The 22,780-nt window shown below is 36.4% G+C and overlaps 1 protein-coding gene across 2 annotated transcripts in view; it reads right to left on the bottom strand.

Moving 5' to 3' along the window:
- LOC128984948 (G protein-coupled receptor kinase 2) overlaps nt 1-22,780 on the bottom strand; it is a 193,470-nt gene that overhangs the window by 169,720 nt on the left and 970 nt on the right. For both annotated transcript variants that reach the window (XM_054404321.1, XM_054404327.1), the window contains exon 2: nt 1,808-1,903. In XM_054404321.1, the coding sequence (XP_054260296.1) occupies nt 1,808-1,903 (96 nt within the window). The remainder of the gene's footprint in view (nt 1-1,807; nt 1,904-22,780) is intronic.

The following is a 22,780-nucleotide window of genomic DNA, read 5'->3' as shown; positions in this document are numbered from 1 at the left end:
CCAAAATACTCACATACAGAATAACAGACCTCAGTAAAATTAAATCAGCTATATTTCCTAGTTCAAATTATTTTAATATAAAAGTGGGTTCTCGCAGATTCATGAGGTTCCAGGTTTAACATTATTTGTAAGGCTCTTTTTTAAAGTTTCAGTGTTTATCAAGGTTTTGTGCAGTAGTAACCCCATAGATTGCTAGTGCAAATGACAGCTAATATGAGCAAAGTAAATAGATTATAGTTTTTATGGATTACACAAAAATTATATTATATTCAATATGTATAATCCTAAAGAAGGTTTTTTGGCTAAATATGAAAATAGTAGGCCTAGCTCCCAGTTCAAATGGTTATCAACCATTAAACCTGAGAATTTAGTGGATTTTATTGTCTTTGTTTGACTATGCTCTTTATTCTGCACTGTTGAGAATAACATTTTGATTGTTATGTCAGCAAAATCAAGGTTATGTTTATTGTTAAGTAAATACAAGCTAAAACGCAGCAAACCTAGCTTACCTTTACCTCTTTTTCTCTTTACATTTGTATTGTTGATTAATAACAATGGCTGATTTAAATAAAAACTAAAAGGTGAAGGTGAACGTAGTGGGAAAATAGAGAAAGCAAGGGATTCTGATTTAAATAAAAACTAAAAGGTGAAGGTGAACGTAGTGGGAAAATAGAGAAAGCAAGGGAAGTAAATTTAGAGAAAGGGAAAGTCAGCTGATTGTTTTCCCTTAAGTGAAAATGGCACCTGAGCTTTACAAAATTCAAGGATTTAAATTTTTTTAGGTAAGCTACCTTGGCAGAATTAACATTTTATTTGCCTCACTTTCAAATATCCTACCTATTGTTCATAAGGTTAATGGTTTTTTATGGTTAAATGGTCTAAGATACTTTAATACTTTACTTTACTTTTCAATGAAATGGTGACCATACAAAGTAGGTATCCTCTGATCATACCATATTCGTGCATATTTTGTCCTTTATGTTTTTGTGACCTTAGAATGCTATGCATTGTTCCTACATCTGGTTGATATGAGAATTTCCAACTGAACATAAGAGTTAATTCTTTCAGTTAGTTCTTTCTTTTAGTTCTTTCAGGATCGGGCACTCATACTTTGAAATTAAATTTGAATGTGTTTTTCTTGGCCATATTTTTGTGACCTTGATAACCATCAAGGTTCTTAAGGTGGGTACAGGCAAATTCACGGCGTCATCACATTGTGTCGTAGCGTAGCGGACCCCAAACACAAATGAAGCAGTAAGGACATCACAGCCGTGTTCCCTATGTTGCCGCGTGTAGTTGCCAGACTCTAGTCAGATTGGATGTGTTTCCTAATCCTGATTACGGAGAGATACAAGAGGAATGCAAGCGGCTGAATTTTCCATTCAAGCAGAGCATATAAAAGCTCTAAGCGCCAAGTCAGAAAATTATGCCAAGAATAGCTTAGCTCTTATAATTGCAATTGCACCTACGGAGATTGCGTAACCAAAATTTCTATGTCCCCACTAGCCTATAGTAAAAACCCTAAAAAAAGACGATAATTATGTACCGGCTACTGGTGAAGATGTTAACAACTGTCAAGCGAATTGCAGAAAGTGATGATAGTCTTGTGTAATCGAGGATCAAAATCAACCCAACCATATTTTTAAGGATTACCACAAAACTTATGGATTTTTCCAAGTTTTTTTTCACACTTGACAAAATTTATGGTTCATTCAGGTTTTCACAATTGAGTTGGTGAGTTGTATTAGGATACCATAATCATTCGACATATATGAAACTTCTTCAAATTTAAAAAGAATTAACTTACCTATTTTATTTTTAAGATCTAAACACTGTGATATGTGGGGAAATTGTAAAATTTTCTTCCATTTCTTACTTTTCCCTTTGTTACTATCTGTACCACCTGAAACAAATAGTTTGAATTATTACTACTGCATTATAATTTATTCAGTAGCAATATAAAAGAAAGTTTTAAAAACCCTTTACCGGTACTGATATAATACTCTTTATTCCTATTGTATCGTTCTTCACATTACTTACACTATCACACAAACATCTGTCCCGCACTGCTTGTTTGTAAGGGTTTCATACATTGAGAAATAGTCAAGGTATGATTCATAGCATCATAAAACTGAGTCGGGGATTAACTGAACCAAAGAAAGGGTCACACAAAAAAGTATAGAACGTTTTGTAAATTTCAATTGTTAGCCACAAGCAGGAGGCAGCATTGCGTGATGTTGTTGGAAGCAAGTAAATAATGTGGAAAAAAATAAAGTATATCAGTAGTTGTAGTGAATAAACTATAACTAAACTTACCTCACATGATTAATTGTTTATGGCATATGTTATTATTTTCACAGAATGACGGATTGGCCATGGGTTCACCCTTATCTAGCATCCTTGCCAAAATATTTTTGAATTATGTCGAGAATAAATATCTATGGTCAGATAACAATAGACTCAGGAATAAAATAGTTTTTTATCACCACTACGTTGATGACACGATAGTTCTGTTTGATGGGACAAGAAGACAATTAAATATGCTTGGTTCATACCTTAACAGTTTAGGCCTACATAGCAATCTAAAATTCCCGTTGGAAGAAGAAAACCACAAGTCATTAAACTTTTTGGATCTCACAATCTCTAGGTCAACAGATAAATTATAATTTAAAATATACAGGAAACCGACCACAACATCTCAGACCATTCACATTGACTCACACCATCCCCAGAGTCATAAAATGGCAGCATACCACAGTTTCGTTAGCCGACTGTTATCTATTCCTATGAACGATAACGACTACATTGATGAAATAAATACCATTAAATTCATCGCAGTCTCTAACAGATACAGGAGTGACATGGTCGACAAATTAATACTAAAACATAAAAACAAAAATAAAGCTCCAACCACGATTCCAGGAAAAATTGTTTATACTTCAACAGAATATGGCACTAGTTTAAACAACACTTTAAAAAATGAGCTGTCAAGAAACAATGTTAAGTTATCTTTTAGGACCTCTAACAAATTGTCATCCATCCTAAAAGAAAAAAAGAAAACCCTCTTCTGACAAAACTGAGCTAGCAGGGGTTTACAAAATTAATTGTGACACCTGTCCTAGTTTTTATATAGGTCAAACTGCGCGCTCTTTCAAAGCCCGTTTCAAAGAACACCTTCCAACACCAAAACGGCAGTGACGACAGTCTGGACTTGTAACTCAATGTGCACATACCGTCCGCCGCGCAGTCAATTTGTGGCCACACGTTTTTTTGTAAAAATGTGTTTAAGTGTTTTAACTGTTCTTCGTTTTGTATTTATTGACTTTATGACGACCTCTTCGGAGTAATTATGTGTCCATTCAACGCCTGATGATGACCCCTTTGATGGGTTGAAACCGGTCGCCTTTCATCGGTGACTTTTTGATCACACTGACGGATTATAAGGAATTTTAACCTCTAGTAATAATTTATATATTGTGATCAGGAGGCAAAAACAACAAAAATGATGTTTATTCATTCAAAAAAATCCTCAAACGGTCAGTCCTTACCAACTTGGCTTCTTGAATCCCAAAAAGTATTATTAAAAAGAAATGTAAGACAAAGTAAATATGATCCATTGGTTGACGTAGTTGATCTGATTGACGTTAATCCTAAATACGCAACAATACGACTAACAAACGGAGAAGACAAGACAGTCTCTCTTAGACAGGTGGCTCCAAGGGGGAGACAATGAGCTCACAAACCGTTCTGAAGAGTGTATGGAGCAAAGTGTAGATGAACCTGAGCTTGCTGACATCAGGGAAGAATGTCATTTGACCAGAAATGAAGACACCGTCTCTCAGCCAAAACAGCAACTGAACACACATGTTCAGTCGCTTCCAACTGTCTATCCATCTCAACCAAACACCAGCCAGACCAAAGCTGGCCAGTTGAATAGTTTAAGTGATGGTCAAGCAACACTGAGGCGGGAATTGCAATAGACTTGAATAAAACAAAATTAGGCTATAGTTGAGAAGCTGCTTCAAGGGCTCTTCAACTGTTTTACAGCTTTAAGCTTAGGTAGTTGCTGTCCTACAACTTTAGGCAGTAAAATTTTGAATTATAACTTTGAAGATAACTACCCTAGAGCCACAACTAACATCATGACCAAGAGGAGATTAACTAAACTTCACAGTTTAACATTGGTATTGAACATGAGTCTGTCTTTGATATAATTCTGAATTAATCATTCATAAAAAAGTTCGATTCAACTGAATGATGAACTAATTGAAAATCCTGCTTATGTCGCAAACATGTTTAATAATTACTTTATAGATGTTGTAGATAGCTTAAGTGCAACACAACCTTTAGATAAAAATGGAGGAAAAACTAGTCAAGTTAACGATGTAAATAAAACAAAAGGGCTTTTTGAAACTAGGATATTTAAGTGGACTCCTGTGTAAGGAAATAGATAAGGAAATGGAAAGAATGATTGGTTCACTTAAGAATAAAATGTCTAGTGGTTATGATGATTTACCAACTAAATTATGTAGGGAACCTTTTAGTAAAGCCACTTGTACATTTGGTGAATTCCTCTTTTGTGTCTAGCTTATTTCCACATAAACTAAAAATTGCAAAGGTAATTCCTTTACATAAAAACGAGATAACTGAAATATCTAACTATAGACCTTTAGTGAAAAGAACCTCATTTAAATAGAAGAAATACCTTAAATAAAAGTCTAGAGGTTTCCACTAAATATTATTGTTTAATTTATCATACTTTTACAAGTAATTAACAATTAATTGTTTAGAGCAAATAAAAATGAACCACTTTAGTTGAAAAGCCTAATAGAATCTCTTTGTTTATTTTTCTTTTCATAGCAACCAAAATTCAATAAAACTATTTAAAACATCTGTCAGCTGATAAATCTGTCAGCTCACTACAGGAGCCCCCTACGAAGACTGGAAGTCCATGGAGTTTTGGAGGGTTCCGAAGTCACAAAAAAATAACAAATAACAAAAAAAAAATAAAAAAATAATAATAATAACAGCAAGAACAAAGGCGATTTCCATCAAACTGAAATTGGATTCTTGAATGTCACTTTTCTTCCAGACTTTGTCGTATATGACTTTTGAAAATCCACATCTTTTGAAGTTTGAGATACAGTTGAGGGCTTAACTTCATCATTCTGAAGGACATAGGCCGGTTTAACTCTGTCAAGACTAACTTTAACATTAGAACCATTCACTTTTATTGTGATAGTTTTACTGTCTTTCTTGATCACTGGATGAGGTCCGGTGTATGGATGTTGTAAAGATTTTCTCACAGCATCCACTCTCAGAAAAACGTGCAAACATGTGTCCAAATCACGAAAAATAAAGCTTCGGTTAATGCCGTGTCTCTTGATATTTGTTGGTTTTATTGATGAAATCTTGAGTCGTAATCGAGACACAAAATTAGTCAGATCCTCTAAGGGTGCTAGCTGGGTTGTTGGCATAAAATACTCGCCAGGGAGGCGTAAAACCTCTCCAAAAACCATTTCAGCACACGAGGTGTTCAGATCCACACGGAAAGCATTTCTTATTCCAAGAAGCACTGTGGGTAAGGATTCGACCCACGTGGAGGCGGAGTGGCACATGATGGCCGCCTTGAGTTGTCTGTGCAACGTTCCACCATGCCATTTGCGCACGGATGGTAACTTGTTGTCCTTAATCTTGAAAATCCACACAATTTTCCCAACTCAGCAAAGAGTGCAGATTCGAATTGTTTACCCTAGTCTGTTTTTATTCGCAAGGGAACACCATACCTTGATATCCAACAATTGAAAAGAGCTGACGAGACTTCTTCGGCAGAGATACCATGCAAGGGGTGTGCTTCCGGCCATCTGGTGAACCTATCTACTACTGTAAGACAGTAACGAAGATTTCCAACTTGGGGTAATGGGCCGATGATATCCACATGAATATGTTCAAATCTACAATTTGGCAAAGGGAAATCGTTGATAGGTGTTTGAACATGACGAGTAATTTTTGAACGTTGACACTCTCGACAGGACAAGGTCCACTCTTTACAATCACGATTTATTGAAGGCCAAACATATCTTGAAGTTAACATTTTATTCAGGGATTTTATCCCAGGGTGACTTAAGTTATGGACTGAATTAAACGCTTCTCTGCGTAAACATTTGGGGATATATAATCGTTCTCTACCGTTCTTTGTATCGCAGTAGACAAAAACATCAGAGCCAGGAACTGGAACTGGTTGAAGACAAAGTGAAGTACTGTTTTCGAGAATAGACTTAAGTTCCTCATCATTAGATTGAGAATCTGCCAAGAGATGCAGATCAATTTTACTAGTCTTGTTGGCAGAAATAGATTCTATCCTAGAAAAACTGTCTGCTACTATGTTTGAAGCACCAGAAACATGTTGAATGTCAGTCGTGAACTGTGAGATAAATGAAAGATGGTTAGTTTGAACAGGAGGTAGTTTGTCCTTCTTTTGTTGAAAAACGAAAGTGATGGGCTTGTGATCAGTATAGACAGTACAGGAGTTAGCTTCTAATATATGTCTGAAATTTTTAACAGACGAATAGATGGCAAACAATTCCCTATAATAAGCGGGCCAACTGGCTTGCTTAGGTGTTAGTTTTTCGGAAAAGAAGGACAGAGGTTCCCATATTCCATCTTGATTCAATTGTTGTAGTACTGATCCTACTGCAGTATTCGATGCATCACAAAAAAGTGCTAATTTACTATTAGCGTTGGGGTGACAAAGTAATGTAGCTTCGGCTAATTAATGATCCTTACATTTACTGAATTTTTCAGTCAATACATCGGTCCAAGGGATTTTCTGATTCCCTTTTAATGACGAAAGGACAGTGTAGAGAGGGGCTTGAAATTCTGCAGTGTGAGGAATAAACCTGCGGTAAAAGTTCAACATTCCCAAAAATCGTCTAAGACCTTTGGCAGTTTGTGGCAAAGGATAATTCTGAAGGGCGTCAATGCGATCAGGCACAGGCCTGGTTCCATCAGCGGTGACTTGATATCCCAAAAAAACTACCGAGTCAGTGTTAAATACAGATTTCTTCACATTTATAAGGACACCATATTTACTAACCTCTTGAACAGAATACAGAGGTGTTCTTCATGCTCGACAGGATCTTTTGAGAAAACAAGGATATCGTCAATGTAGGGGAAACAAAAACTTAGTCCCTCTACGACTTCATCAATAAACCTTTGAAAAGTTTGACCAGCATTCCTCAAACCGAAAGACATGAACGGGAACTCAAAGAGACCGAATGGGGTCGTTATTGCAGTCTTGGGCACGTCTTCTTTATTAACCGGGATTTGCGTATATGCCTTTACAAGATCTATCACAGTGAAAACTTTACTACCGTGTAAACAATTTGAGAAATCATGGATATGTCGAACAGGGTAAGAATCTGGAATAGTGCGGGCATTCAATGCTCGGTAATCGCCACATGGTCGCCACTCATCATTCTTTTTAGGTACCGTACCATTTGAAGTGGTGATGACCATGGGCTTTTGGAACGACACACAGTTCCATTTGCTACCATGGATTCAAACTCTAATTTGGCAATTTTATATTTATCTGGAGCTAACCTTCTTGGTCTTCATGAGACTGGTGGGCCAGGAGTCGTATTTATGTAATGCACTGTGTTATGAGGAATAAATCTTGATACTCCTAAAGGTTTTGTGATTTCTGGAAATTCCAATAACAGTGGATAGTTTGATGGGTCGGAAGTAATTAATTTAATACTAAATTGCTGAGTATTCATGAACTGACATTTACTTTTTAATTGTGTAATGTTGTCAATTAAGAAACCGTTACTACAATCAGGAAATAAAGAATAGTGAGCTATGAAGTCAGAACCAATGATTGGAGTGCTTACTATTATGAAATTCCAGACTAGAGTTCTTCGTAGACCAATATTTAAGTTGAGACATAAACTACCATAAGTGGGTATTTCAGAGTTATTTGCAGCTCTGAGTTCTATCCCGGATGGTTTTAAGGGTCTTTTGACTAAATTTAGTGGTATACAACTTACGTCTGAACCTGTGTCTATCAGAAACTTATAGCCTGAATTGTTATCAATTACTTGTAACCTGTTGCTGTGGTTGCTGTCAACTCCGGGTGATTCATGAGTTGGGCGTCCAGGCACATGACAACTAGTCGACACCGCATCTAGTTGCCTAGTTTGTTTTTTGTAGAAGGATAAGTGCAAGGAGTCACGCATTTGGTGGCTTGTGATCCATAACGTTTATGATACCAGCAGTATATGTCATTGTGGGGTGAGGTACTATGCTGTTTACTGGGCTGGTTCTGACTTTGCGATCTGAACTTACTATATTTATATGTCATCAAGTCGTCTGAAAGACAGTTAACTTTCTCCTCCAGCATTGAAAGTTTCTCCAAAATTGCCTCAAAACCTCCTCCTTGATTGAGATTGTTGTGACTATTTGGGGTCTGAGAAAAGGTATTCGTTGGCTTACCTCGGGGTTTGACAAAATAGCGTCACAGCTCATTGCAGGTGAACTCAAAGGTTGAACCTCCTGAATCTTGTCCGCTGTAACGGCCAATGATTCGGTACTGACCCCAGCGCCTAACTGGGTTTGCAGGATGCCTTGAATATGCGCAGGAAGTCGCTGTATCCAGATGATCCTCAGCAAGTCATCTTGAACGCTGCTGCCAGCTATCGATTTCAGTCTTCTGAGAAAGTGTGATGGCGTATCTGTACCGAGTTCTTCTTCTACGAGTAACTGTTTAATTCTCTTATGTTTCGAGACTGATAATCTTCTTATTAATTCTTTCTTCAGGCTCGTGTAAGGGGTTTCCAGATTTGGGTTTGAGAGTAAATCCTCTATTTCGGAAGCAGTCATCTCATCTAAGTGTGTCACAACGTGTGTGAAACGAAGGTTCTCATCAAAAATGTGCCATAAAGAGAAAATCGCCTCAATCTGTATGAACCAAAGTGCTGGTTTCTCACGCCAAAAATGGGGAAATTTTAATTGTGGAGATTGAATTGAAGTTATGTTGTCAGACGGTCTTGGATTTACTGAATTGTTTCGTTCTTGAGTTTTCTGATTCATTGGATTAACCAAAAGATCTTCTTCTGAATCATGATTTTGTCTTGAATGTTCAGAGTCAACTCCAAATACATCATTAAGTTGTTTTCTGAGATCTTGGTTTTGCTCTTCCATCAGTTTTAGTCTTGCCAATACCTCTTCATTGACTTCCATTATGTGTTCTTGATGTGTTCAAATCAGGGTCACCAATTTTAGTGAAAAGAACCTCATTTAAATAGAAGAAATACCTTAAATAAAAGTCTAGAGGTTTCCACTAAATATTATTGTTTAATTTATCATACTTTTACAAGTAATTAACAATTAATTGTTTCGAGCAAATAAAAATGAACCACTTTAGTTGAAAAGCCTAAAAGAATCTCTTTGTTTATTTTTCTTTTCATAGCAACCAAAATTCAATAAAACTATTTAAAACATCTGTCAGCTGATAAATCTGTCAGCTCACAGACCTGTTTCATTGCCCCCTGCTGTATCAAAAGTATATGAGAAAGCAATGAACATTAGATTGGTAGATTATCTTTGAAGCAAATAAGTTATTTGATAATTCTCAACATGGTTTCAGAAATTGAAGATCAGTAATATCAGCAGCTACTGACTTCATTGAATCCATTGTAGAATCAATTGAAAACGGTGAAAATGTTCTAGGGATATACATGGATCTCTCTAAAGCATTTGATAGTGTGTGTCATTCAACTTTGCTAGAAAAACTGGACAGTCAGAAGGGTTCAATTTTGTTTTTATGTTTTACTAGCTGTGCCTGCGGGCTTTGCCCCGTTTAACTTCATAAGTGAGCTCGCATGGCTCAATCACGTCCTGGTTGAAGTTCGTTCACTACGCTCACTCACTTTTAGGTTAGAACTCGTTCGCTGCGCTCACTTGCCTTCAGGTTAGCTCGTTCGCTACGCTAACTCGCCTCCAGGTTGAAGTTCTCGCTACGCTCACTCACCTTTTGGTTGCAAATTAGCTGTTGTCATAAATGTAAAAGAAATAATAGTGCTGCACCCTGTTGGTAATCCTTATAACTTTAATGCTATTGAACATCATAGAACAGAACCAACTTGTTTAATTGAAACAGTTGTTAAGATTCATTAATTCCATTTAAATATGAGTACTCATAAGGTTAACATGGGAAACTCCAGAACCACTGGGGTGGAGCCCAGAGGTCGGAGGGTAAAATCCTTTCTTAGTGAGCGTCTACTACCCAAAAGGAAGATGCCTGCCAAGTTTCAGGTTCCTAGGTCTTATGGTTTCTGAGATTTCGTGATGCGTGAGTGAATGAGTCAGTGGTATTTGAGCTTTATATATATAGATAAAAGAAATGCCTAAAAGAATTGTTAATCCTCAAAAGAGTAAAATTTGTTTATATGCAGATGATTCAAATTTAACAGTGGAGGGGAAAGGTAAAGATGGGTTGGAAAATTCGGTCTTTGTAGAATTGTATAATATACAGCAATTTCTAAAATATAATATGTCCTTTTCAACTAAACAAAGTAAACAGAAACTTGAACCCAATTTGATCATTGATTCAGAATCAATAGAACAACTTTCTGAGGTCAAATTTTTAGGTCTTTATGTAAATGAACATCTAAGTTGGAATATTCATGTAGAAAAATTATTTAAAAAGCTTCATTCTGGAGTGTACGCATTGAAAAGAATGTCTTATTTATGAATTTACTAGCAGAGTACCCGTCCTTCGTACGGGGTTGGAATAAAGTATAAAATGCTTATTGCAGTTATACCCAAGCTTTGCGTTTGCAATAAGGGAGGACACAGTTTGATAAAATTTGCTTTTTTAAATTTACAGTATTCTTTAATATTACACATCTACCATAGCCATAATGTTCTACTACCTCACCTAAACAATAAAAAAAAAAAATTATCAACAATTCGCAAAATATCACAAATTATTCATGAAATGAAAAACATAAACATAACTGTAAACAATCCTACTTTGACAGTTCTCATTGCGAATCACAGTTTTTTGTTGCTGCTTAGTTCAAATTAGCTGTTTTCATAAATGCAAAAAAAATATAGTGCTGCACCCTGTTGGTAAATCTTATAACTTTTTAATGCTTTTCCATATCATACGAGTAGAACCAACTTTTTTAGTTGAAACAGCTGACTAAATTCTTTAATTCCCTTTAAATATGAATACTCATAAGGTTAACATGGGGAATTACAGAGCCACTGGGGGGGAGCCCAAAAGGATTTTTGAGATAAGAATATGCCTATATGTTAATCGGGAATGTAAGCTATCGTCATGCCAAATTTCAGCCCAATCCGTCCAGTGGTTTATGCGTGTTTGAACTTCAAACACACAAACAACACACCACACACAAACTTTCACATTTATAATATTAGTAAGATGATGTTGCCCTCCCAGCAGGTGCACAACTGGGGGGGGGGGGGGGAGTGGGGAAGTAGCGCTGAGGCGTGTTGTACAACATTGCTCATATCTTGTGAACTAGACACGATAGAAACATACTTTAAACGGCATTGTATTACAAACTTCATCTGCTTTAAAAAAAAAGACAAGGAATCCCATAGCTCTATTATTAATTGGGTTATTTAACATTTTATTTTAAAATATGTATTAAAAACTCCAAATAATGTAAAACTACCCATTAAAACCCCTTCAAACAACAAATAGGCTAGTACAGTTCGTCAAATTATGCATTGTATGTTTAACACACTAAAATCACTTTATATGGTAATTATATCGAAACAATTACAAGGTTATGCGAGGTTTCCGATGAAGCGGCACAGTGACGTGGATAACACCGCTGCGCTGCGGGAATCAACGTGTAGTAGAAACTGTAAAACTTGGGTATGCACTGAAAGTGTATCGCATCTTGATTTTTGATTGTTGTGGGGGGCTACTTGGAAACTAAATGACAAAAACCGATGTTGTCGCCCTTCCAGCAGGTGCACAACGAGGGAGAAGATGCACTGAGTCGCGTTCCAGAACATAGCTCATATCTCATGAACTAGACACGATAGAAACATACTCTAAACGGCATTGTATTACCTACAAACTTCATCTGCTTGGAAAAAAGTACAAGGCAAAATCCTGTCTATATTATTGATTGAGTTATTTACAATTTTAACTTTTAACTATCTACTCACCCCCAAGTTATCTACTTTAAACACAAAATACCGTTAATCGACCAATAAAACTCCCTTAAAAATGAATAGTAAGTACTGTGTTTGATATTTATTGTGTGTTTAAAACACTAAATACACACGAGAATCAAGGTACAACTACCAATGACAACACCTCAGTTTAAAAAGTATATTGTTTTTATTAAGAGAATCTGTAAATAGGCTTGGAATTGTCATATTTCATACTACAGTATAACTACAATATACATATAACAAAAACATTAGATAAGATTCCATGTCATCCTGTTTGAGCTTGTTTTAATGTTGAGTTGTCTAACATTTGTAAGCGGAGCAGGAGAATGAGTTGTAAAAAAAAACAGCTAAAAAGATGCTCTGGAACAAGTCTTGCATTTACACGGTTTTCGTAAAGTTGTTGGAGCAGGAGGCAGTATAATGAAAAGGGGGTGCAATTTTTCAGAGCTGTCTTTGAAAAATCTGTACTGTAATAGTTCCAAAGCCTCTATTTCTAGTGGTTTTTATTGTATTAGCTGCAAAACACTAACTATTTCTTCGGAATTGGTTTTAGCATACTTCTAGGTGGACTTTTTTGTCCCTATCTTTCTTGTTGTGTTGCAAACTGTCAAGCAATGTAGAGCTGGTAATACCTCAAAGAATCTACAGCCTAGGGCCTCTGCTGCTTTATTGAACATGTCTTTTATCTATGTTTTTGTTATATGTATATAGTAGTTCTAAAAAACGGCATATTTCCTTGTACTTTTTTTTTAAGCAGATGAAGGTTGTAGTACAATGCCATTTAGAGCATGTTTCTATCGTGTCTAGTTCACGAGATATGAGCAAAGTTCTGGAACGCGCCTCAGCGCTACTTCCCCCCCTCCCACCAAGTTGTGCACCTGCTGGGAGGGCGACATCGGTTTTTGTCATCTCCAAGCCCTCAACAACAATCAAAAGTCAAAATGAGTTACACTTTCAGTGCATACTCAACCCCTAATAGATGATGTAGACTAATAGGCCTTCTGTTACGCATTAGTAGCAGTAGGCCAAAGTCAATCCCTTCAACTTCTTAGCTTACATCTAGCATAAGTTTCCAGAATTTCTAGGGAAACTTTGTGGATAAATAAGATTTATGATAGTTTTTTACTAAATCAATTCTAGGCCTATGTCATGTTTATGTTTTCAAAAGTATAGGCCATATGAGAAAAGGTTACTGTAAAGACAGCAGCAAACTTCAATTACCTAACATTAATAAGGTAGAGATATAATGACAGGGATTAGGCTACAGTGATTATGAGTTCGGTTTGTTTGCTGTTGATATTATATTTGTGAACATAGCTATTAGGCTAAAACATGTTAAGTTTTACTTCTTCTTACCTGCCATGTACTGTGACTTATTGAACAAGGATATGTAACTTAGGATTGTAAGGCACTTACAGAGCATATTTTAAGGGATTTCCACCGGGCGACAGTGGCGCCGGACTTACTGGGAGGCCCCATTAAAAAGGGGGGAAATCTTTGCATAAATTAAAGTGAAAATCGCACATTTCTACGTATCTTGTGATGAATTTTCCAATATAAACTTATATTTGCTTGTAAATTGTCCATGTTATCCCACTTAATTACCTATTCTAGAAATATTTACACAATGAAATTTTTTAAATAGGTAGCCTACCTTTTAAATTCCGTTAGCCTAAATTTAAAATGTCAGTCATAAAAATATACGCCGGCACCACCCATAGTCACTGGGCGACAAAATCTCAGCACTAGTCACCCAGTTAACATGTTATTTTATGCCCTTATTACGTGGGTCATAGTTTAGGTTATTAACCTAGGCCTACACCGGTAGCTAAAAGCAGGCTATATATATTAGCCTTTTTCCCCCTTTTTGTTTAAAGAGGGCCAGGCTTACAAGTAACCATGGGATTGCAGCGCAGCTGGAACAGCTTATTGTGCACCCTCATTCACAGGTCCTCATTCTTTGTCAAATCCCAGGTCCTTTGTGAACCATGAGATCCTTTTAACTATGGTGACCCGTTCTTCCCTTTGATCTCCAGTCGATAGGCCAAGGGATCACATGCACAGACATTGTAGGGCTGGGCACATAAATATCAAGTGGAATGCTGTCTCCTCCTCCTCTCCACATTTCCTACATAAGAGGCTTTCAACTTGAATTCCCATCTTGTGTAAATGTCCACGGAATACCCAATGGCCGCTAATAAAGCCAACCACCTTCCACAGGGTCTTCCTACACAGCCCAAGGGCATCTGCCGCTATCGCACCTGTAGGTACCTGCAGCATTCTCTTTGACTGTACATTTTCTTCTGTTCTTTCCCAGTTCCTTCGATGTTCTATGCCCATCCACTGGCGAACAGCTCTCCATGCTGTGCTGTAAGCAATGCCACACGTTGGCTCTGGACCCATGAGCGTGCTTTCAGCTCCTTTGTTTGCCCACTTGTCAGCTCCCTCATTGCCAGCAATACCTTTGTGCCCTGGAACCCAACTAAGAATGATCCTGTTGTTCTTTCCCAGGGCTTTCATGGCCTGATGACAGTCCCATACAGCCTTGGAGGTAAAGTAAAAACTGTCAAGTGCCATTAGTGCTGCTTTGCTGTCCGAGTTCATGTATACAGTGTGGCCTATAAGACCGTGCTTCAAACACACTCTTGCACACTCGGACAGGGCAACAACTTCTGCCTGGAATACAGTGGCCATTTTTTCCAGGCTTACGCAGAACTGCGCATTGGGTCTGTGACTCCATATATTCCAGCCCCCGTGCCCTTTGGCTTTTTCGAGCCATCCGTATACCACGTGATCCCCCTTTTCATGTATTCAGGTTCACCCTTGTCCCAGGCGTCCAAGTCAACAATGTTGACATTGTATGGTTTTTGCAAGCCATTCTGTAGGCTGCCATCCTTGCCTCTCCTTTAACAATGATGTCAAGAGGTGGCAGGTTTAGCACTACTTCCAGGGCTGCAGTTGGAGTGCCTCTCATGGCTCCTGTGATGCTAAGGCATGCCACTCGCTAAGTCTTTTGTAGTCTCTTTACAGCGGTAGTTTGCATTACCTTGGTCAGGGGTGCCCCATCCCCCCCTAGACTCATGACGCACCCCCCCCCCCCCCCCCACCATAAATGAGAAACGGTACACAACAAATGAGAAACATTATTCCCCCGCCCAGCATTATTTGTACAACTAAAAGAAGTTTTATAATTTTTTTTAGATATTGAATTTTACGTTTTATTCATTGAAGAAGTTGAAACACGTTATCTTTCCATTCTACTAACGTGCTTAAATATATATTATTTTGTAAATGGTGTATCCGTTGGAATAAATAAATAAATAAACATGTCTAATCTCAATTTATGTCCGTCTGTCACGGCCCAGAAGGCATTATACGCAGCCTACTCTAAAGAAAACTAGAGTACAGATTATGATTCTAATGGTTTAATTGTATTCACAGGATTGGCGAGAGCGTGCTTAGCCATTAAAATATGGCCTCACCATTTTGAAAATAAAATAACGCACGATCAAAACCCAATTTTGTGTGATTTTTATAGTTTTTTTTCTCCATGTTTACTACATACGGTACATCATTTATGAAATACTAATAACCTGTTAAGAGAACACGTCATATATGAAATTACGAATAGATGTTTTTTCATAAAGATTCCTTTTTCTAGCAGTCACTGATATGTTTACATAAATGTTGTTTACGAATACTGTGTAGGCCCTAACCATTTCCAATCACGTTTGTAACCATTTCCGATCTCGTTTGTAAGCAAATCCAAAACCAAGTGGGATTAATAACCGTGTGTTTTTGGATTATATAACGGGTTTGATTTATCACGGGTACTAATATGTAACTTTAAATTAAATAACTAGCCCCCCCATTATCCAGGTCGGGAACCGGAGATTCTGTGTGTATCAACTTGAATTTTGATTACCGGGAAAAGAAAAGACCGTGAATCAGTGTAGTACGGGATTGGAAAACTTATCTTTCTAAACAAAATTAGAGTTTTATAAGTCACCTCAATTTAAAGAATTTTTTATTGCCAGAATGTCCATATCGTTTGTAACCTCTGCTTAACGAATTGTCAGCGTTTTCTCTTGCAGGGTTGGTACTGATTTTGGAAAATGAAATTCCCTGACTTTTCCAGGTTTTCCAGACTGATATTATACTATTTCCAGGTATACCCTAAGACGATATCGAATAGTCAGAATCAAGAATTATTAGAAAAAATTTAGGCCTAAATAGTTTAGCCTACTCATAAAACCAATAAGAAAAGAATTAAACATCTGGAATCTGGAAAAGTAAGAGTACCAACTAACTTAACTTAACACTTTATGTTCTACTTGGCCTTGACTTGACACTGGCAGATAGACGATACGGTGCTTCTGATACTGATATAGGCCTATATCGATATTTTGCTTGCGATATCATCGGTTTATATCGGAAGAAACATGTGATATTGGAAAAATAACTACCATGCTTGTACCGGAGACAATAAGTAGTACCAAACTAAACTATTAAATGTTTCAACTAACAGGATAAATATTTTTTTATAAACTCCTACAAGTGCAGTTTTTTTTTCAGTTTATTAAAGGTTGAATCAGTATTGGTATAAATTCAATGAGGAATTGTATTCAGTATTGTATTGAAATTGAACCGATGAATGTAGGCCTATCCTTCCGCGCATCACGGTACTAACTAGCTCGGTGCGTTCAATTAAAGCCAGTAATCAGAGGGTGATGATAGAATGTCTGACGATGTTCGATGTTTTTTATATCGATGGTAGGTTCACGATGTTTTTGTTACATCAATGTTTTCGTCAAACTTTGATGTTTTTGACCAAGTATTGAGACATAGATCCAAAATGTAGCATATCTGTAAAAAATGTAGTCTTTCAAGAGAAATTCCAGATTTTTTCCAAAATTCTCTGACTTTTCCAGACCAACAAAATTCCCTGACTTTTCCAGGTTTTCCCTGACCGTACCAACCCTGTCTTGATATAACGACCCCCTCTCCCTCCCTTTGGAAGCATCACAGCAGCTCCTTTGATGAAAATGAAATGGAAACGCTTGCGCCAACAATCGTCTGCTCCATTTTACTCTTCTGCCTGCTGTGCACTATGTTACAACAGATTTCAGATACAACAGCTGGGCAATGATGATGATATGGATATAATGCTTAGTAAATTGCTAGTAACTTTATAGTAAGGCTGTGATTGGGCAATGAGTAGGCCTAAATAAAAGGCGACTTGTTGAATTTATGTATGAATTGAAGAGAAACCTAATAAAGAACAGGATTAAAGAAAAATAATAGCAAGATTGTTCTCGTTACATTCTTTTTTAAGAGTGTTTTTACTATCTCTAAATATAATTTTACACTTTTTTATTAGGTACTTATCTATCAATTCCTATGCTGTGATACAGCACCTACCTATTACCGGTGGCCTATCCGTCTATCATGAGCAGTAGCTTATAACATTTTCTAAAGGTTTAATATTTACGTTATTTATAGCAATGCAGTGTTTGGCTAGTAATTAATTAAGTTTGAGTTAGCTACAATTTAGCTACAACGTTGCCGTTTGTACAACTGAACCAAGATAAATGATTTGAAATGTACAATAAAAATGTTATTGCAAAATAATTAATGATTGTGCAATATTTAATTTTGTTTATAAAAATGCAAATTGTGACGTTAATGGCTGCTTACAGCGTTTTAATGGGTTTGTCATCTGTTTTTATACTATATTGGATTACCACCGTATTTTTCATCAGCCTACACCCCCTGCCTATTAACTCAGGTTTCAGGTAATCGAGTATCTACACAATAGTGTAAAGTATTGAAGCCATTAAGCCATTACTACTTGATTGTATTTTAACGAGCTTTATGTCAACAAAGCGTTCTGTGCTGAGTCGCGGTGTAGCTTGACGTGTCTGTACCACGCGTTATCTTTATCTATAACAGCAGTTGAGCCATTCCGTGTCCTCCCTCTTAGATCTCACGTCATGCTAATCTTGAATAATAACTTCCTAAACGAATCCTATAAACTATCCTAAAATCCTATTTTAACTACCGGTAATTGAATTCAATAATATAGGCCTAACTATTATCATTAATTAATCGACTTTCTATCTGGTGACTTCGTAATATTTTTCTGATTGTCGTCACGTTGAACACGGTTGCAATTAACTTTAGCCCCCCCATTTGAATTTTTTGCAACCCCCCCCCCCCCCCCAAGAATTTCAATGACACAGTCTGCGTCACAGCCCCCCCCCCTGTGAGCACCCCTGCCTTGGTCCACTAGACCACCGAGCCATACACCATCATCGGTCTTGCAACCCTAGTGTATAGCCAGTTAGTCATTTGTGGGCTTAGACCCCAGGTCTTCCCAACATCCCGTCTCATCATCATAAGTGTGGTCTGAGAGCGTTGCGTTATATGTGCCAAATGGCTGTTCCAGGTGAGCTTGTTGTCCAGCCTTATTACTAGGTAGCCTACTTGAACTCCCTCTTAACCTGGATCTGATTACCGAAGAGAGTTGGTACTCTAGAGATAGACCTTCCTGGTTACACCACCTCTCCACTATGGACAATGCCCTCTGCATGAGTTCCAGGCAATATTATTATGAGTGCCTGCTTTAAGGTATTAGATTTAGGTGATGGATTAAAGGTGATAGATTTAGTTAAGGATGATGTGACCTTTGAAAGTAAAGAGTGCTGTAAGTTTTTAGGACTATATATAGATCAGACCTTAACTTTTAAGGGGGTCAATCCATTTCAAATCATCCAGCAAAAAAAGAAAATGACACCCATGTTCTCAGATTCTAATGATTTTTTTTTCATGTGTTCCTTTTGCTATTCTAATTATGAATACCAAATTTCATTTTGATATCTTGAATACTTTTTTAGTTATGAATTTTCAAAAATTGCTAAAAATAAGCGTTTTCCCCGTTTCCGCCGATTATTGGGAGTACGAAATTGTTTTGGTAAAAAAATCATTACTCAGTCAGTATTTATCATATCACAATGGGACTTTCACTAAAATGTTCAGAAAATCTTGTAGAATTAAGGAAAAATATGTTTATGGGGGTGGTCATTTTATGTTCCAGTCAGTAATCCATCCAACTTCAATTTTGGTCTAATCTTTAGCAAAAAACACGAAATTTTAAAAAATTTGTGAAAATTATAGGCACTATGTAAACCAAAGGTGTTTTATCATATTTATGTCCCTAAGGACATATACTAACAGGTTCTTAAAGAAAAACACTGGGATTTTCACTGCCTTTTAGTCTGTACCTCAATAAACAGAAAAATATAATTTTCATAAAAAAGGCAGAGTGCGGACAGTTAAACCTGTACTAAGAATCAAAAGCTACTTCAGAAAGTGTTATTAAAAAAATTATCAAGACCCATTTATAATAAAGTAGAATTATAATTTTGAAAGGCAATAAAACTGAAGTTTAAAAGCACTGACCCAAATTGGTAGGCCTACAATGTCAAGCTTAGTACAAAAAAGACGCTTGAAAAAATATGTACAGTATTAAGAAAATATGATACAATACAATACAAATCATCTTTATTCATCAAGTATTTTATGAAAACTTCTTACCACTAATCCTTAATGAATACAATTTTTGGAGATACTCAATCTGCTTTTTACATGGAGCACTTAATTTTGTACTTGGTTTTTTGTCAACATGTTTTGGCACTGTTTTTAAATTAAATCCATTTCTTTTTTCGGGAAATAATACATTTAGTCAGGTTGGGTACCAGGAAAATATTTCAGTTCTGGCAGAGAGGCTGCAATTTTAGGTGGTTATAGTATAAAAGTTTCTGAACCTAAAACCGCCCAGACCCCAATTTTTAAGGACCTCGGTCGTCCGTAATGACGTCATCAAAATGGCGGCCGTAAGAGGATGCTGGGTCCCCATGAATTGGCTATAACGACCGAATGCCTTAACCGATTTTCATGAAATTTGGCACACAAGTGCTTGAATACATTATCTCGGCCTGGGTTGAAAATGGTCAAGTTTCATCAAGTCATTTCAAAATGGCGGCTGTTCAAAACTAAAAAAATTATGAGGAAAATAATTGTGAATTGTTTTATACAGGTGAGTTTTAAATGAGTTCCCCCCCCCTACTTTTTTATACATTTCTTAAGATATCAACTCCGAACCACGTCAGATCATTGTAGAGTAGCAAGTGCTTCATTTTGACTGGGTTTAAATTTTTGGCCGCCATCTTGGATCCGCCATATTGGATACGAAGTTATTTTTTCAAATGTAAAGGTAGGGTTGTGACCCACCGTTTCAAACAAGACTTTAACGCTGAATACGATGCTGCAATTCGTTTAAAAAAATGTTGATCCATTCTAAAGTAACGAGAACTTTTTATTAATTTATTTTTAGTCCATTATAACATTGTGCATTTACAAACTAAGGTCATAATCTAAAAATAGTGCTAGATAAAGATAAGTGGACACCACCATTCATTGTTGACCTATTTTCACTCGGTTATGACGGATGTATTTTTTTCAGCCGCCATCTTGGATCCGCCATTTTGAAATGTGATCAATTATTTTATAAGTTTTTTGTTATCAAGCTTTCTTGATAAAATATTACAATTATTTTGATTTAAAATGTCAATATTTCAAAAACCAAATATGACAATGAAAAACATATTGCGGCATTGAATTCAGCATAAAAAAGTAGTTTAAAATGATGGGTCACAACACCACCTTCATATTTAAAATAATTAATTTAAAATAATAATAAGGTCTAGGCGGTTTTAGATTCAGAAACTTGTATACTATAACCACCTAAAATTGCAGCCTCTCTGCCAGAACTGAAATATTTTCCTGCTACCCAACCTGACTAAATGTATTATTTCCCGAAAAAAGAAATGGATTTAATTTAAAAACAGTGCCAAAACATGTTGACAAAAAACCAAGTACAAAATTAAGTGCTTCATGTAAAAAGCAGATTGAGTATCTCCAAAAATTGTATTCATTAAGGATTAGTGGTAAGAAGTTTTCATATTTTCTTAATACTGTACATATTTTTTCAAGCGTCTTTTTTGTACTAAGCTTGACATTGTTGGCCTACCAATTTGGGTCAGTGCTTTTAAACTTCAGTTTTATTGCCTTTCAAAATTATAATTCTACTTTATTATAAATGGGTCTTGATAATTTTTTTAATAACACTTTCTGAAGTAGCTTTTGATTCTTAGTACAGGTTTAACTGTCCGCACTCTGCCTTTTTTATGAAAATTATATTTTTCTGTTTATTGAGGTACAAACTAAAAGGCAGTGAAAATCCCAGTGTTTTTCTTTAAGAACCTGTTAGTATATGTCCTTAGGAATATAAATATGATAAAATACATTTGGTTTACATAGTGCCTATAATTTTCATCAATTTTTCAAAATTTCGTGTTTTTTGCTAAAGATTAGACCAAAATTGAAGTTGGATGGATTACTGACTGGAACATAAAATGACCACCCCCATAAACATATTTTTCCTTAATTCTACAAGATTTTCTGAACATTTTAGTAAAAGTCTTATTGTGATATGATAAATACTGACTGAGTAATGATTTTTTTACCAAAACAATTTCGTACTCCCAATAATCGGCGGAAACGGGAAAACGCTTATTTTTAGCAATTTTTGAAAATTCATAACTAAAAAAGTATTCAAGATATCAAAATGAAATTTGGTATTCATAATTAGAATAGCAAAAGGAACAGATGAAAAAAAAATCATTAGAATCTGAGAACATGGGTGTCATGCCCTGGATGACTTGATATGGATTGACCCAAGGATCATCTAATGTAAGGTCAAGACTTTTAAGTGGAATCAACCTCTTGCTCGAGAAGAAGATCTTTTTATTTAGATACGTTAAAAAGAATTTATTTTGGTGTTATATCCTTTCTTGTCTTATGGCCTTGTTTTCTGGGAAAGTTCTCCCGACTGTAATTTACATAGGTAGGCCTACCTAGGTACGGTAGGTACAATTTTTGTTCTCCAGAAAAGAGCAATCAGACTGATAGCCAATGTATGGTACAGAAAGATCTTGTAAAGATATACAGTCTAACCTTGATATAACGAACCTCGATACAACGAATTCCTTGATATAACGAATTTTTTTTAAATCCCCTAGAACTCTCCATAAGACACAATGTAGCCTATATTTTACCTCTACATAACGAACAAACCATAACAACGACCTTGATTTAACAAATTTTTCGTGATTTCGGCTAGAATAAGACACCTCAATATAGGCCTAGCGAATTTGGCATTGTCAGAACCTCTACATTACGAATTTAACCTCTGCATAACGAATTGTCTACGTCTTTCCCTCACTATAACAAATCCCCCACCCCATTATTGTTTTTGAAAAATCTGTTTCTTTATCAAATGAAATGGAAAGGTGACGTCATCGCTTGCGCTAACATTCGTCTGCTCCGTTTTAACACATCTTTGTCTGCTGTCGCTGCGCGCGCTATGTATGTCCTCACCGTGTGAGGAGGAACTTCAATAGAACTGGTCGAAGTCCTTTTTGTGGTGGGGTCAATTTAT

The sequence above is a fragment of the Macrosteles quadrilineatus genome, unplaced genomic scaffold (assembly GCF_028750875.1).
Source record: "Macrosteles quadrilineatus isolate MER2022 unplaced genomic scaffold, UCM_ALF_1.0 Scaffold_1__1_contigs__length_201487025, whole genome shotgun sequence".
NCBI classification, from domain to species: Eukaryota; Metazoa; Arthropoda; class Insecta; order Hemiptera; family Cicadellidae; genus Macrosteles; species Macrosteles quadrilineatus.
This window is presented reverse-complemented; position numbering and strand designations above follow the sequence as displayed.